The sequence below is a fragment of the Nicotiana tomentosiformis genome, chromosome 11 (assembly GCF_000390325.3).
Source record: "Nicotiana tomentosiformis chromosome 11, ASM39032v3, whole genome shotgun sequence".
Classification (NCBI taxonomy): domain Eukaryota; kingdom Viridiplantae; phylum Streptophyta; class Magnoliopsida; order Solanales; family Solanaceae; genus Nicotiana; species Nicotiana tomentosiformis.
Genome location: NC_090822.1, coordinates 2322158 through 2338254, shown reverse-complemented (window position 1 = coordinate 2338254; position 16097 = coordinate 2322158). Strand labels below are relative to the sequence as shown.

The 16097-nt window shown below is 42.0% G+C and overlaps 1 protein-coding gene across 1 annotated transcript; it reads left to right on the top strand.

Moving 5' to 3' along the window:
- Window positions 1-556: 556 nt before the first annotated feature.
- Window positions 557-15534, top strand: LOC104111643 (aspartic proteinase nepenthesin-1-like). The gene is made up of 2 exons (XM_070188491.1): window positions 557-1567; window positions 15211-15534. The coding sequence occupies exons 1-2, from the start codon at window positions 557-559 to the stop codon at window positions 15532-15534; spliced, it is 1335 nt and encodes a 444-aa protein (XP_070044592.1).
- Window positions 15535-16097: the final 563 nt, after the last annotated feature.

The following is a 16097-nucleotide window of genomic DNA, read 5'->3' as shown; positions in this document are numbered from 1 at the left end:
TAGATCTAGTTATTATTTTGAAATATCTTATGAGATTTCATGCTGTATTTCAGATTATTTCATGGAAAAATAATTAATGTTTAACCAAAATCAAGTAAATACCAAACAAATCAATCAAATCTCTTTTAATCTGTATTAAATTTATGTATAGATGACTGTAATTAGGAGTAGTGCACAAATATCAACCCAAATCAAGAAAAATAAGCACAACATCTTTCTTTTTATGCCAATGGAAAACTTCATCTATATTCATCTTTTGATGTCAATGATTTTCTCAATTCTTTTAGTAGTTTCTGGCAATGAAAAATCAATTTTAATACCCCTTAACTACACTTCCATTATGCAAACTAGAAAAGAATTTATGTATATTGATTCATCCAATCTTCCAGATCCTCCAATGCCATCTTATACTTTTACTCTTTACCATCGCGATGTATTTGAAAAATCAAACTTCAAAGACTACGACTCCATGGTCAGAGCTCGTCTTGCTCGAGGGCATACTAGAGCAAGTTATTTGGCTTCGGTTTTTGAAAATGGTAACAATGTTAAATAAGGGATGGTTCGTGGACGAGCCATAGGGTTAACAACTACACACAGTGCAGAAGGTGAGCTTGTCGCGTCTTTTTTAATTGGTAGCGAATTCAGCAGAACTTATTTGCTAGTAGACACTGGCACTGATTTGGTTTGGCGGCAATGTGGACCACGTGGGCAATGCTACAAGCAAATATATCATCCTATTTATAATTCTACTGCATCAAAAACTTTCCAAAATGTTGATTGCACTAAAGATAATTCGAGTTGCATTACTGAGGATCCAGGTTTTGAATGTATTGAAGAAATGCGTTATTGTCGCTATGATGTACCATACGAAAGTGGTATCAGATCAGTAGGTTTCATGGCATCTGAGGTGATTACTTTTACTTTAGACCATAAATCACAAAGGATTATGTTTGGATGTGGAAAAAATCAAATTGGTGGGAAAGTTAGGTTTAGTGGTGGATATTCTGGGATCGTTGGCCTTGGACGTAGAGTAAACCCGAATTATCCAGGTGGATATTCTTTACCATCACAATTTAACGCGACGTTATTTGCTTTTTGTCTACCAAGTTTTGATTCAGGAGAATCATCTACACTCCATTTCAATAAAGCCCCATGGCCAGGAGCAACAATGGCAAAATTAGTACCAAATTACAAGTTACCTCAATTGCATTTTGTCAATCTTTATAAAATCTTTATTAATGATAAGGAAGTTCCAATGAAACCGTCATGGTGGCAATTTGGTAAAAGGTTCAATGGTGGAGTCGTTGAGGATACAGGGACCACCATTACACATTTTCCTGAAGATTTCTACATCTTATTTCGCGATATATTTAGATCTGAGGTAGAAGATATTCCAATGGTTGATAATCCAATCGAAGATTTCGACACTTGCTACAAAGACATGGATGGTAGTGAAGTGTACTTTCCTGTTGTGAAGTTGTACTTTGGCAGCAAAAGTCCGGGTTCAATGTTGTTGTATATGGTCGAAATAGATTTCGGCCTTCCTATGTTCGATCGAGTTCAAGTGGTAAGAAGTCGGAGTGGGATTTTGGGAGTGAGCTCCGAAGACAGTACTAACGAGCCTCGAGTCCGAAGGCTACTCGAGGAGTCGGCTTGATAACCTTATCGAGCTCGTGACCAAATCAATCCGCAAGGCATTGCTTCGAGGTCGGAAATGCGCGACGCCCATCCCGAGGGTCGAACTCGAGCCAAGATTGAAGGGCTCGACCTAGTAACGAGTTCGAGCCAGTATCGATCTCACATACAAGAGCCGTTGCAACCACACCAAGAGAGAAAATCTTGGCGGGAATCGAGGAAGAGACAAATCATCATGGGTCCTCCACTATATGCTTTATTTTATTATTTTTTTTTATAAATAAAGTAATGGCCCTCTACTATAAAAGGGGGATCCTTGTAAGCTATGGACACACTAAATACACTGGAACAAAAGATACCTCCTTGTGCTTGTTTTACTTCATTTTATTCATTTTTTCTGATTCATTATTCCCACTGTCATAATCAAGAATATTTGTATTGCTATCTCTCTATACAATTTGTATCAAAGGGTATCACGTATCCTTAGAACCATACATAAATTTAACGTTATCCGATTTTTCGGGTAAACAATTTGGCGTCCACCGTGGGGCTAAGGATAACAGTGATTGTTTGACATAAATCTGCAGTACACACCAATTTGCAACTTCAAATCAGCAAAGGCTTTACCTATCGACCACGAAGCCGGCCTTCAAGATGAAACCAACAACTTGGCACCCGGGGGCGGAAGGCCACTTGACGATGGCACTGAGGCTCGAATCGAAGTACCCGAAATTCGAGCCGAAGTACCATTGGATGTCAATTCACGAATATCTCTGGAGGCGAATCAGCGTTCTAAACCGGACAAAGCATTCAGGGCAGTACTCGATCCGTAGCCCAAGATACCCATAACGCGGGGGAAATCGGAGCCAGCTTACGCATGATCTTCGAGATGCTACAAGCCCAACAAGTAGTGATAGCCCAGTTACAGAGCCAAATTCATATACAAAGCAGGCCAGATCCCAATCCGCTTCGAGAAATCACCCCCAGAACGGAGCCCGCCATAGTGAAATCAAACGAGCAAGAATCAGGGACCACTCCCGAAATTACTAAATTGCTCGAGGAACTCACAAAATGAGTCAAAGCCAACAACAAGAGAGTGGAAACATACAATGCCAGGTTCGATCAAATCCCGGGGCTCCACCAATGATAAAAGGGATTGATTCAAAACAATTCATACAAAAGCCTTTTCCCTCGAGTGCGGCCCAAAAACTAATCCCCAAAAAATTCCGTATGCCCGAAATTCCCAAATATAACGGTACGACCGATCCTTACGAACACGTTACCTCTTACACATGTGCCATCAAAGGTAACGATTTGGAGGACGATGAGATCGAATCCGTGTTGTTGAAAACGTTCGGGGAGACCCTCTCGAAGGGAGCAATGATCTGGTATCACAATTTACCGCCAAATTCCATCGATTCTATTACCATGTTAGCAGATTCGTTCGTAAAGGCACATGCTGGTGCCATAAAGGTTGCAACAAGGAAATCAGACCTCTTCAAAGTAAAGCAAGGGGGCAATGAAATACTGAGGGAATTCATATCCCAATTTTAAATGGAACGCATGGAATTGCCACCGGTCACAGACGATTGGGCTGTACAAGCTTTCATCCAAGGGTTGAATGAGCTGAGTTCGACAGCATCACGTCAGCTGAAGCAAAATTTGATCGAGTATCCAGCAATAACTTGGGCAGATATACACAACTGATATCAATAAAAAATTAGGGCCGAAGATGACCAGTTGGCAGCTCCGTATAGACCCGTGCATCAGAACAGGATAGCTACTAAAAACCAAAGGGAGATCGATAGAGAACAAAGGTCGAACAGAGACCGATATCAACCGTACGTCACAAATCGGATGAACAATGGTCCAACATGCAATACAGTTCGGAACAATCGAAGGATTGATCGAGGGCAAAATTCTCGGGGACTTATGAGCAAGTGCGGCTTTGATAAATATGTCGATCCTATAGAAGCACCTCGGTTATCAGAGTATAACTTCAGCGTTGGTGCATCCGCCATCGTGTCGGCCATCGAACACATTAAAGACACCAAGTGGCTTCGACCCATGCAGACCGATCCTGCCTAAAGGAATCCCAATCAAATGTGCGAATATCATGGCACCCATGATCACAAAACGGAAGATTGCAGGCAACTAAGAGAGGAAGTAGCCCGCTTATTTAACAAAGGGCACCTTCGGGATTTTCTGAGGGATAGGGCGAAGAACCATTTTAAAAACAGGGATTTCGGCAAGAAAAACAAGCAAGAAGAACCGCAACACGTCATTCACATGATCATCGGCGGCGCCGATACCCCTCAGGGACCAATGCTTAAACGCGCTAAAACATCAATTGTGAGGAAAAAGCGATCTCGGACTCAAGATTACGCACCAATAGAGACTTTGTCCTTTGATGATAAAGATGCAGAAAGAGTCATCCAACCTCATAATGATGCACTAGTAATATCAGTACTCATGAATAAAACTAAAATTAAGCGTGTGTTAATCGATCCAGGTAGCTCGGCCAACATCATCAGATTGAAGGTCGTAAAACAGCTCAGCCTGTAGGACCAGATCGTACCCGCAACTCTAGTTCTAAACGTATTCAATATGGCATGTGAAACCACCAAAGGCAAGATAATCTTACCAATAAATGTGGATGGAACCATCCAGGAAATGAAGTTTCACGTGATCGAAGGCAACATGAGGTACAACGTCCTTTTTGGAAAGCCATGGATCCACAACATGAGAGCTGTACCTTCGACCCTACACCAGGTCCTCAAATTCCCAACATCGAGAGGTATCAAAACAGTGTACGGAGAACAACCGGCCACAAAAAAAATGTTCGCCGTCGAGGAAGAGAAATCAATATCCTTGCCTTTGCCGATAAAGGGATCAGGATCAGAAGGAGAACGAGACACCAAATAGGAATCACATATGTTGGCTTCGACCCAGCCAGATAACTAGAAGATCGAAGAAGATGATGGTCAAAGGGTCCCTCGATCTTTCATGATTCCCGATGACTCCGAAACCACCAAATCAACAATTGAAGAACTAGAGCAAATCACACTAATCGAGCACTGGCCCGAGCGAAAGGTATACTTGGGAACGAGGTTGAGCCCCGAACTCAGGAAGAAACTTGTTCAATTTCTTATCGATAACATTGATTGTTTTGCCTGGTCCCACTTAGATATAATAGGGATCCCACCGGACATAACGACGCATCGGCTAAGCTTGGACCCTAGGTTCAGACCGTCGAAGCAAAAGAGAAGACCCGAGTCCGAGGGAAAGCACGTATTCATAAAGGACGAGGTAACCAAACTTCTCAAAATAGGGTCCATTCGGGAGGTGAAATATCCCGAATGGTTAGACAACGTAGTTGTAGTGCCTATAAAAGGGAACAAACTTAGAATGTGTGTGGACTATAAGGATTTGAACAAAGCATGCCCCAAAGATTCCTTTCTGCTGCCCAACATAGATCGCAGGATCGATGCCACGACCGGCCGCGAGATCCTCACTTTTCTCGATGCCTATTCTGGTATAATCAAATCCAGATGAACCCGGGGGACCAGGAAAAGACTTTATTTGTCACCAAATATGGAACATATTGTTATAATGTGATGCCCTTCGGGCTAAAAAATGCAAGGGGCTACTTACCAACACCTAGTAAATAAAATATTCGAAGAACAAATAGGTAAATCAATCGAAGTTTATATTGACGACATGCTAGTTAAGTCCCTGCGCGCAGAGGACCATTTGACCCATTTGCAGGAAACGCTCGAGATTTTGAGGAAATACAACATGAAACTCAACCCCAAAAAATGTGCTTTCGGGGTCGGTTCGGGCAAGTTCCTCGGCTTCATGGTGTCAAACCGGGGAATCAAGATTAACCTCGATAAAATAAAGGCCATCAAAGACATCACCATCGTGGACAGCGTAAAAGCTGTACAAAGACTAACGGGATGGATTGCAGCCTTATGCCGATTTATTTCGAGATCATCAGATCGAAGTCACAAATTTTTCTCTCTACTCAAAAAGAAGAACGATTTCGCTTAGACCCCGGAATGCCAACAAGCATTGGAGGAACTAAAACGATATTTATCGAGCCCACCACTACTTCACACTCCAAAACCGGACGAAAAACTTTGTTTGTACTTGGCAGTATCAGAAATCGTCGTAAGTGGTGTCCTAGTTCGAGAAGAGCAAGATATGCAATTTCCCGTTTATTATATAAGTCAGACCTTAGAAGAAGCAGAAACTAGATATCCGCACCTAGAAAAATTGGCACTTGCACTGATAAACGCCTCTAGAAAGTTAAGACCGTACTTTCAATGTCACCCCATATGTGTATTAACTACTTACCCGCTTCGTAATATTTTGCACAAGCCCGAACTATCAGGCCGATTGGACAAATGGGCCATCAAACTCAGTGGGTACGTTATCGAATATCAACCCTGTACGGCCATCAAGTCTCAAATTTTAGCAGACTTCATGGCCGATTTCACACCAACCCTCGTACCTAAAGTCGGACTCCTGTTGAAATCGGGTACATCATCGGGAGTATGGATCCTTTTTACGGATAGGGCTTCGAACGTGAAGGGGTCCGGATTGGGCATAGTTTTGAAACCACCCACGAGTAACACTATTAGGAAATGTATTAAAACTACCAGGTTAACTAACAACGAGGCCTCTATTTGGAGATTTATTATGCAATCAGAATTAAGATAAACTCGACCATTATACCTATGGGCTACTTTTATTTCGAGTTCGAGCAAGCAATCACTCGACCATTACGCCCATGGGCTAGATTACTACGAGTTCGAATCATTCACTCGATGACTAAAGCCTACGGGCTACTTTCATTTCGAGTTCGAGCAAGCACTCATTCGACCATTATGCCCACGGGCTACATTACTTCGAGTTCGAATCATTCACTCGACGACTAAATCCTACGGGCTACTTTTATTTCGAGTTCGAGCAAGCACTCACTCGACCATTACGCCCACGGGCTACATTACTTTGAGTTTGAATCATTCGCTCAATGACTAAAGCCTACAAGCTACTTTTATTTCGAGTTTGAGCAAGCACTCACTCGACCATTACGCCTACGGGCTACATTACTTCGAGTTCGAATCATTCACTCGATGACTAAGCCTACCGGCTACCTTTATTTCGAGTTCGAGCAAGCACTCACTCAACCATTACGCCCACGGGCTACATTACTTCGATTTCGAATCATTCACTCGACGACTAAGCCTACGTGCTACTTTTATTTTGAGTTTGAGCAAGAACTCACTCGACCATTACGCCCACGGGCTACATTACTTCGAGTTTGAATCATTCACTCGACGACTAAGCCTACGAGCTACTTCTATTTCGAGTTCGAGCAAGCACTCACTCGACCATTATGCCCATGGGCTACATTACTTTGAGTTCGAATCATTCACTCGACGACTAAAGCCTATGGGCTACTTTTATTTTGAGTTCAAGCAAGCAGTCACTCGACTATTACGTCTGTGGATTATATTTCTTCGAGTTCGAATCATTGACTCAACTAGTAAGCCTAAGGGCTACGTCACTTCGAGTCTGAAAAAAAACAATCAATCATAGAGACTACGGAGTCCAAATTTGATTAAATTGTTAAGATCCTTGTGAAAACAACTGTAAGGCACGTATAAAGTCTTCACAAGTCGGCCAAGTTGTCTATATACAAAAATTTCTACATGATTGATTACAAAACATAAAAAATTAAGAACTAAGCTTCCTGATCATCCTTAGGGGTGTTTGCTTCTCTGTCAGGCTCTTCCCCGTCCTCGGATCCTCTCTTGCTACTGTCACCATCATCATAATCGCCATGAGAAGCCAAGGCTTCAGCTTCGAGCTCTTTAGCCTTTTTTATTTCTGCCGTAAGGTCGAAACCTCGAGCGTGTACATCCTAGAAGGGTTTCCCTCTGAGACCTACATTTAGCAAGTTCGGCAATCCAATGTGCTCGAGTGTCGGAAGTATCCGCCGCCTCTCGTGCCTCCATCTGAGCAGCCTTGGCATCAGCCCGATACACGGCAATGGACTTATCCGCCAAGATTTTTGATGACTCAACCTCCGCCTTGGCCTCAGCAAGCCGAGCTTCAAGCTCATCGATCCTCTTAGCTTGAGCCGAACCCTTTTGCTTGACATTTCAAAGATGAACATCGGCCGATAATAAGTTGGTCAAAATGGTCTCTTTTTCCGTAGCCAGGCAGTCGATTGTCTCCTTCCACCGATTACATTCAGCTTTGATTTGATCAACTTCTTCCCGAAGTGACCCGATCTTTTCAACCTTTTGCTGCAGCTGAGACAACGAAGGGTTAACTTCCCCAGTCGAGTAAAACCCATACTTAAACAGAATGAGGCTCACCTGCTTATCGAGTTCGGCCTCTTCTTCACGAGCCTTAGCCAAATCCGCTTGGAGGTCCTTTATATCCTAGTCCTTTTGGCTGCATAGAAGCCACAGGGCATCTCTATCCCCCGAGACCTTCTGAAGCTCGACCTCACACTAGCTAAGGTCGACTCTAAACCTACTAATGGCTTGCACAGTAGGGAAAGAACACAAGTCAAGTTTGGAAAAGAACAAAGAAACCAAGTATAGTAAAATCATTACCTGAGTAATGAAACTTTGGGCCTCTTCTAGTAGAAGAGAAGCGTCACCAATATTGGAAGCATCATCGACTCCAGTAAAGCAATCCCAAAAGGGATCCCCTACACTAGAGCCTCCGCCCATATCGGGGGGTCTTCAATTCTCGAGCTTCCTTTAATGCCTCCTCAGAAAAGGTTGGAAGGGAAGGCAAATGACCCACTGTCATAGCCCCAAGCGAATCACTCGGGGTGCTCTGATCAAGACTTGGGATCTCGGGGCCAACCCCAACCGGTACAGCCGCCATCGGCTCAGGAGCTTTGGTGACCTCGATAGCTCTCGTAAATCGGATCACCAAAGCCGAGGCACCTTCTTCTTCTTCTTCTTCTTCTTCTTCTTCTTCTTCTTCTTCTTCTCTCAGTCGTTGGACTGAGTCAATCGGAAGAGCAATTGCCTTCCTCCTCACCCTTCAAATTTTGGGCTTAGGGTCCTCTGACCGAAAGGCAACTTTTCGCTTCTTATCTTTCCCCGGTTTCGGGACCGGGGACTTGGTTCCTTCTTCACCACTCGAAGGCCTCAAAGAGGCATCCTTGGTTACACCTGTATGAAAGGAAATCGGTAACGAATGGAGAACAAAGAACACTTTGAAGGAAACGAGAAGTAAAACCTTACCATGATTCCTGGCCTCCCATCTACCTTTTGCCAAATCATGCCAAGCGCGTTTGGCATAAGAGGAAGCCGAGGCTAACTTATGAACCCAATCCTTGAGGTCGGGCACCGCTTGTGGCATCCAAGGGGCAGCTGTATATCGAAGAAAGACATCCGAAAAAGATATGAAAAGCAACGTCTTATGAAAACCACTTACGGTCAAAATTCCATTCCTCAGGGAACGGCATCTTCTCTTCCGGAATAAGGTCACGGGTCCTCACACGAATATAATGGCCCATCCAACTCCGATCCTTGTCTTTGTCGATGCTCGACATCAAAGCCTTCGATGCCTGACGATGAAGTCTGATTAGTCCTCAAAATATTTGAGGCCGATACAATCGTATGAGGTGATTCAGGGAAAAATCCAGCCCTCCGGCTTTGATGGAGAAGAAGCGAAGTAGGATTACTATACGCCATAGAGAGGGATGAATTTGACAGAGGGTAACCTGATATCTTTTACAAAAATCAATGATCACCGGGTCGACGGGACCTAATGTGAAGGGATAAGTGTAGACACTTAAAAACCCCTCCACATGGGTGATGGCGCTCTCTTCGAGGGATGGAATTTGCAACACAACCTCGGAACCCCAGTTGCAGTCTTTCCTAACGGCCTCGAGATGACCCTCCATTATAGAGCACATGTACATCGACACGTCCTCGCATCGACTCGGAACAGATGAAGGATTCTCAACCTTAAAATCGATCTTCAGAGTACACGGGCCGAGAACATAGTCATAGGTGGACGGCTCCACCGGTGCCTTGTCGCCGGACGGCCGTGAAGAAGAAGCTTTCTCCTTCTGAGGTACAGTTTGCGAAGTTCTGGCCATTGATATGAGAGGAAGAAAGGCAAAGGAAAGTGAAAAATTGATGACATCAAAACTCTGGTGTAGATGGCTTTGCAAGCAACGAGATAGAGAGAAAAGATAAGAAAATTTGGGGGAGTGAATGCATAATAGTGGTAAATGTTATATGGAAGGGTTATTTATAGGCTCGCATCATGACAGTTTAATATCAGAGGTGGCCGACCGCCATATGACAAGTATTAAATACCTTGAAAGACTAAATCGATGGGAAAACTATCACATATGTCATAATCGATCCCTGTTAAAACGTCAGCTTATAACCCGATCGAACCGTCGAAAATCATATTGATTCTCACCGCATCCTTCGTAGAAACGACGAGACTATCTGTATATGGTCGAAATAGATTTCGGCCTTCTTACGTTCGATCGAGTTCAAGTGGTAAGAAGTCGGAGTGGGATTTTGGGAGTGAGCTCCGAAGACAGTACTAACGAGCCTCGAGTCCGAAGGCTGCTCGAGGAGTCGGCTCGATAACATTATCGAGCCCTTGATCAAATTGATCCGCAAGGTATTGCTTCGAGGTCACAAATACGCGACGCCCATCCCGAAGGTTGAACTCTAGCCAAGACTAAAGGGCTCGACCTAGTAACGAGTTCGACCCAGTATCGAGCTCACAGACAAGAGCCGTTGCAACCGCACCAAGAGAAAGAATCTTGGCGGGAATCGAGGAAGAGATAAATTATCATGGGTCCTCCACTATATGCTTTATTTTATTATTTTTTGTTATAAATAAAGTAATGGCCCTCTAATATAAAAGGGGGATCCTTATAAGCTATGGACACACTGTATACACTGGAACAAAAGATACCTCCTTGTGCTTGTTTTACTTCATTTTATTCATTCTTTCTGATTCATTATTCCCACTGTCATAGTCAAGAATATTCGTATTGCTATCTCTCTATACGATTTGTATCAAAGGGTATCACGTATCCTTAGAACCATACATAAATTTAACGTTATCCAATTTTTCGGGTAAACAGTTATTTCTGGCGCAAGAACGAGTTGTACTTCTCATAGGTGATCAGTATTTTCTAGATTTTAAGGGATGGGATAAATAATTAACATTAATAGGCTCTAATCAACTCCAAGCAGTAGGATTAACTTTTGATACTTCAGAGAACACTTTGTCCTTTGACTTAGATGCATGTGATTGAAGTGTACAAAAGGTTTGTTCAAATTCACTATAAAATGGACTATATATATTTCATTATTTTCTTTCTATATCTTTTCTTAAATGCTAAAAAGTTATAGCTATCTTTTTAGCTTTTCAGACTATACAAATCTTAATTTTAAGGATTTGAAGAAGAGTTCAAAGTTCAAACACTTTGTTCTTCAGAGTATTCTCTTGCTTTTCTTGTGCATTTTTATGTGTCATTTGGTTTTATAGAAGATCTCTATTTTTATAGAAGAGTTCAAAGTTCAAACCCTTCGGCTTGATGATTATTTCTTTTTATTCATTGCACCAATTTGGCCTTTGGAAATTCTACTACCCTTATGGGCGTGTTTGGGATGAAAAAAAATATTTTTCGGAAAATATTTTTCAATTTTTCCATGTTTGGTTGGCTTAAATGTTTTGGAAAATATTTTCCTCATGAACCCATTTCCCTCCAAATGTTTTCCCTATCAAGAGAAGGGAAAACATTTCCCAAAACACTTTTTCTACCTTCCCCATCCTATTCCCCATCCCCACCAACCTACCCCTACACCCCCACCTACCCCACCCACCCTACCCTACCCCACCCCAACCCCCACCCCACCCTTAATAAAAATATTATTAATTATACTTTCTTTTCATGTTATAGATAGATTATTTTTTCATTTCAACAAATGTGTATTTTCTTTTCCCGATATAAAAAAGTATTTTCTTTTCATGATTTAGAAAAAATAATTTTTTTATTTCAACAAAATAAGTATTTTCTTTTCATGATGTAGAAAAAGTATTTTCTTTTATTTCAATAAAATAATTATTTTATTTTCATGTTGTAGAAAGATTACTTTTTTTTTTCAACCAAAAAAGAGTATTTTCTTTTTAGTTATGGAGCATAAATTTCAATGATATTTTGCATAAAAAATTAAAGTAACACATTAGTTCCTTTGGGTTTGTGTGAATTTTAGAAGAATAATTAAATTGTTGAAGAAAATAGAGTCATAAAAACGTTGGGTATTTGAAGGGAGGGAGGGAGGGAGGGAAGGCTTGTCGTTTTGAGTGTATTAGCCCCGATCCCCTATTTATTGCTTCCTCTGTATTATATTGTAGTTACATGACTTGCCGGGGTGCTTGGTTTCGGGGTCGGGAAAGTTTTAGAGTGAAATGGGACACATAGTTCCTAAGTTGGAGGTTTAAGTTGTTAGAGTTGATCCTAATTTGACTTTGGTGGAGCCGACTCCAGAATAGAGTTTTGACGGTTTCAATAGCTCCGTATGATAATTTTAGATTTAGGAGCGCGATATGATGTAGATTTGGAGGCCCGTAGGTGGTTTCGGCGCGATTTGGCGAAGTTAGGAAAATTAAGGTTTGAAAGGTTTGGGAAGTTTGACCAGAAGTTGACTTTATTTATATAGGGGTCGGATCTTGATTCCGGAAGTTGGAATAGGCCCGTAAGTTATTTATGACTTGTGTGTAAAATTTGAAGTCAATCGGAGTTGTTTTGGTATGAATCGACATTAGTTTTAGAATTCGGAAGTTCATAAGTTCCTAGGCTTGAATCGATGCGCGATTCACGATTCTAGTATTGTTTGATGTGATTTGAGGCTTTGAGAGTGTTGGTATGATGTTTTAGGACTTGTTGGTATGCTTGGTTGAGGTCCCGGGGGCCTCGGGTGTAATTCAGATCATGTTCGGCGCATTTCAGAACATTGAAGATTGCTGAATCTGGTGCTTCTGATTTCCTTATACGCGATAGCAAGTGGAAAAATATGATAGCGAAAAGTAGTGTGGCACTGGAGGGAGTTTGCTTTATACGATCGTGAGGTGGTGTATGCGATCGCAGAAGGTTGGTTTACAGTGAATCGCGAACGCGTGTAAGTCGCGTTACCGAAGAAGGAAAGGCGAGGCTGTGGCTGAGGCAGATTGAGCTACGCGATCGCGTGGCCTAGGATGCGATCGCGAAGTTGAGGCAACTTGTTAATCGTGTTCGCGGTTACATTCACGCGATCGCGGAGAGTAAATTTCAGCTGGGCAGAAATTGTGTTACGCGATCTCGATGTGTAAATCATTTGGCAGCAGACTTAAGTTTCAAAATCGAGGGTTTATTTCATATTTCACACTTTGGACATAGAAAACTCGGTTTGAGGCGAAATATCAAGGGATTTTCAGAGAGAACATTGGGGGTAAGAATTTCTAACTCGATTTTGGTTAAATTACTCGAATCTATCATTATTTTTATCATGTAATTAGGGATTGGAGTTGAAAAAATTAGGAAAAAGTGGTAGAACTTCTTAGTCTAAGTTTTTGAAAGATGAAATGGGGTCGGATTTCAATAATTCTTGTCCGTTGGACTCGATATCGAATGGGTGTTCAGATTTTATAATTTTGGTTGGATTCCAAGACGCGGGCCTAGGTTTGACTTTTGGGTTGAATTTTTAATTCTTCGCAATGATCGTAATTTTTATTTTTTGAATTTGTTTCCTATAGTTGCTAGATTCAAGTCGTTCGCAGTTGGATAATCGAGGGAAAGACCTTCTAGTTGATTGATTTAGCGTGGTTTGAGGTAAGTAGATTGCCTAACCTTGTATGGGAAAATTACCCCTTAGCATTTGGTATTGTGATAATTGTGCTATCTGTAAGCCGTGTATGCAAGGTGATGAGTGTGTACACGGATTAAATGTGAAAATTATCGATTTTTAGCTATGTAGATTCCTTTCTAGCTTTAATTGAGATACTTTAACATGTCATAGTCATCATATTTGGTCTAATTTCGCATGTCTACTTGTCTTGTCTTTGACTTGCTAATTTCTATACATGTTTAGTTAAGATTCTTGTTTCCTTATTTCAAATTCATTATTTAACTGTTGAATTCTTACTTGAAATTGCTATTTCTTGGAATATCTTGTTGTTTAAATTGGTATTGAGTTGCAAAAGCCCTGATTCCTATTGAGGCAAAGTGTTAAGTTATGAAATATTATTCTATTGAGTTATTCTTCTGGTTATTATTGTGGAGACTTTGTGTACATTGTGGTTGAGCCGTGGGCTCCTTATTGTGAAAAACTGTTATTGTTTGGTTTCTATAGCAATCTGTGATATTGGGCACTTGAGGTGCGATTTTTGATACATTATGATATTGATATACATGTGGTGGTATAAGGTCTGGGTATTGAAACACGTGCGATGAGATAAGGTTAGCTTGATATGCGTGACTAGTAGGAGAACTACTAGAAGTCATGCGGTGTGATAAGGTGGGCTAAACGCGAGATGCTATTTCGGTAAAAAATGATTTTCAAAACTAAATGTAAAGGCTCCCGCGGTGATATAAGGAAAGATTGTGATTTATTTTTGTAATTTGAGAGTACGAGGTGGTACCTCGATAGTGACTCTTTTTGACATTTTCACATTCTTTTGTACTTGTCTTTGATCGTTGTTTCCTTAACATACTATTAATTTTCCTTCTCCGTATTGCACTATTTGCTTAGTTCTGTGTAGCTAATCTTATTGTACTATTCATTGTTTCAATTTCATTATTGTATTTATACACTGTCTACATTTGTTTAGTCTTTTATTATTTCTAGTAGGATCCTGATATGACCTCGTCACTACTCTACCGAGGTTAGGCTTGGCACTTACTGGGTACCATTGTGGTGTACTCATGCTACTATTCAGTACATCTTTTTGTGCAGATTCAAGTACTTTTTACCAGCCCAGGCATTAGTTGGGATTCTACTGCGGAGACTTCAAGGTATACATGCCGGCATCCGCAGGCCTCGGAGTCCCCCTCTCTATAGATCTCTTATTTCATTATCCTTCATATGTAGACACACCGTATAGGATTATCCAGTATTCATACTTAGAGCTTGTGACTTGTATTATGTTGGGTCTCGAGATTTGTGTATGATGAGTTGTAACGTTGTTTTTATATAGCTATTGAGTTTGAGACTTATATCTATTGTTATTTCAATAATTCTGCATGTTGTTGGGCTTACCTCATCTTAGAGACTAAGTGCTGTCACGACGTCCTATGGAGAAAAATTAAGGTCGTGAGAAGTTGGTATCAGAGCTCTAGGTTCATAGGTGTTATGAGTCACAAGCAGGTTTAGTAGAGTCTCGCGGATCGGTACAGAGATGTCTGTACTTATTTTCGGGAGGCTATGAAACAGTTAGGAAAAGCTTCACTTCTTTGATTCCTTATCGTGCAAAATTATTGACTTCGGGATTCTAAATTTCTGTCTTTCTATTCTCTCACAGATGGAGAGGACACATACAACTGGATCGGATGACCAGACACCCGCGCCCCCTACTAGAGCCGAGAGAGGTTGTGGCCAGGGTAGAGGCCGAAGGCGTCCACGTGGTGCAGCCAGAGCACCTGCCCGAGCTGCTACAGAGGAGCCACCAGTAGCTCCAGTTGGAGAGCAGGCACCTGAGATGCCTGTTACTGCCCCAGCATTTCTGGAGATCCTCGCCCAGTTTCTGAGCATGTTTGACACTCTGGCTGAGGAAGGGTTGATCCTACTTGCTCCTGCTACATCTCAGGCCGGGGAGGAGCACAGACTCCCACCGCCCGTACCCTAGAGCAGTGGGAACAAGTTGACTAGGTCCCAGAGGTCATACCGGTATTGCCGGTAGTCCATTTCAGCCTGAGCTTAGGGTAACAGCTTCTGAGGGGGAGCAGATCAGGCTCGAGAGGTACAAGAAGTACCACCCTCCTACTTTCAGCGATTTAGCATCAGAGGATGCCCAGGGTTTTCTTGAGGAGTGCTACAGTATCCTCCGTACCATTATGGAGTCTAGTAAGGTTGCTTTCACTACGTTCCATCTTAAGGGATCGGCTTATCAATGGTGGCGAGCGTATTGGGTAGTCCGGCTCAGGCGGCTAGACTTACCTGGGATTAGTTCTCAAATATATTCTTGAGGGAGTTTGTTCCCCAGAGTTTCACGGATGCATGGCGCGTAGTGTTTGAGCAGTTTCCAGGGTTCTATGATCGTATAGGAGTATGAAGTCTGGCTCAGTGACTTGTCCAGGCATGCACTAGCCTTGGTTGCTACTGTTAGAGAGCGAGTCCGTCGATTTATCGAGGGGCTCAACCCTGATATCAGATTTAGCATGGACCGAGATCTAGATATGGACATCGCAT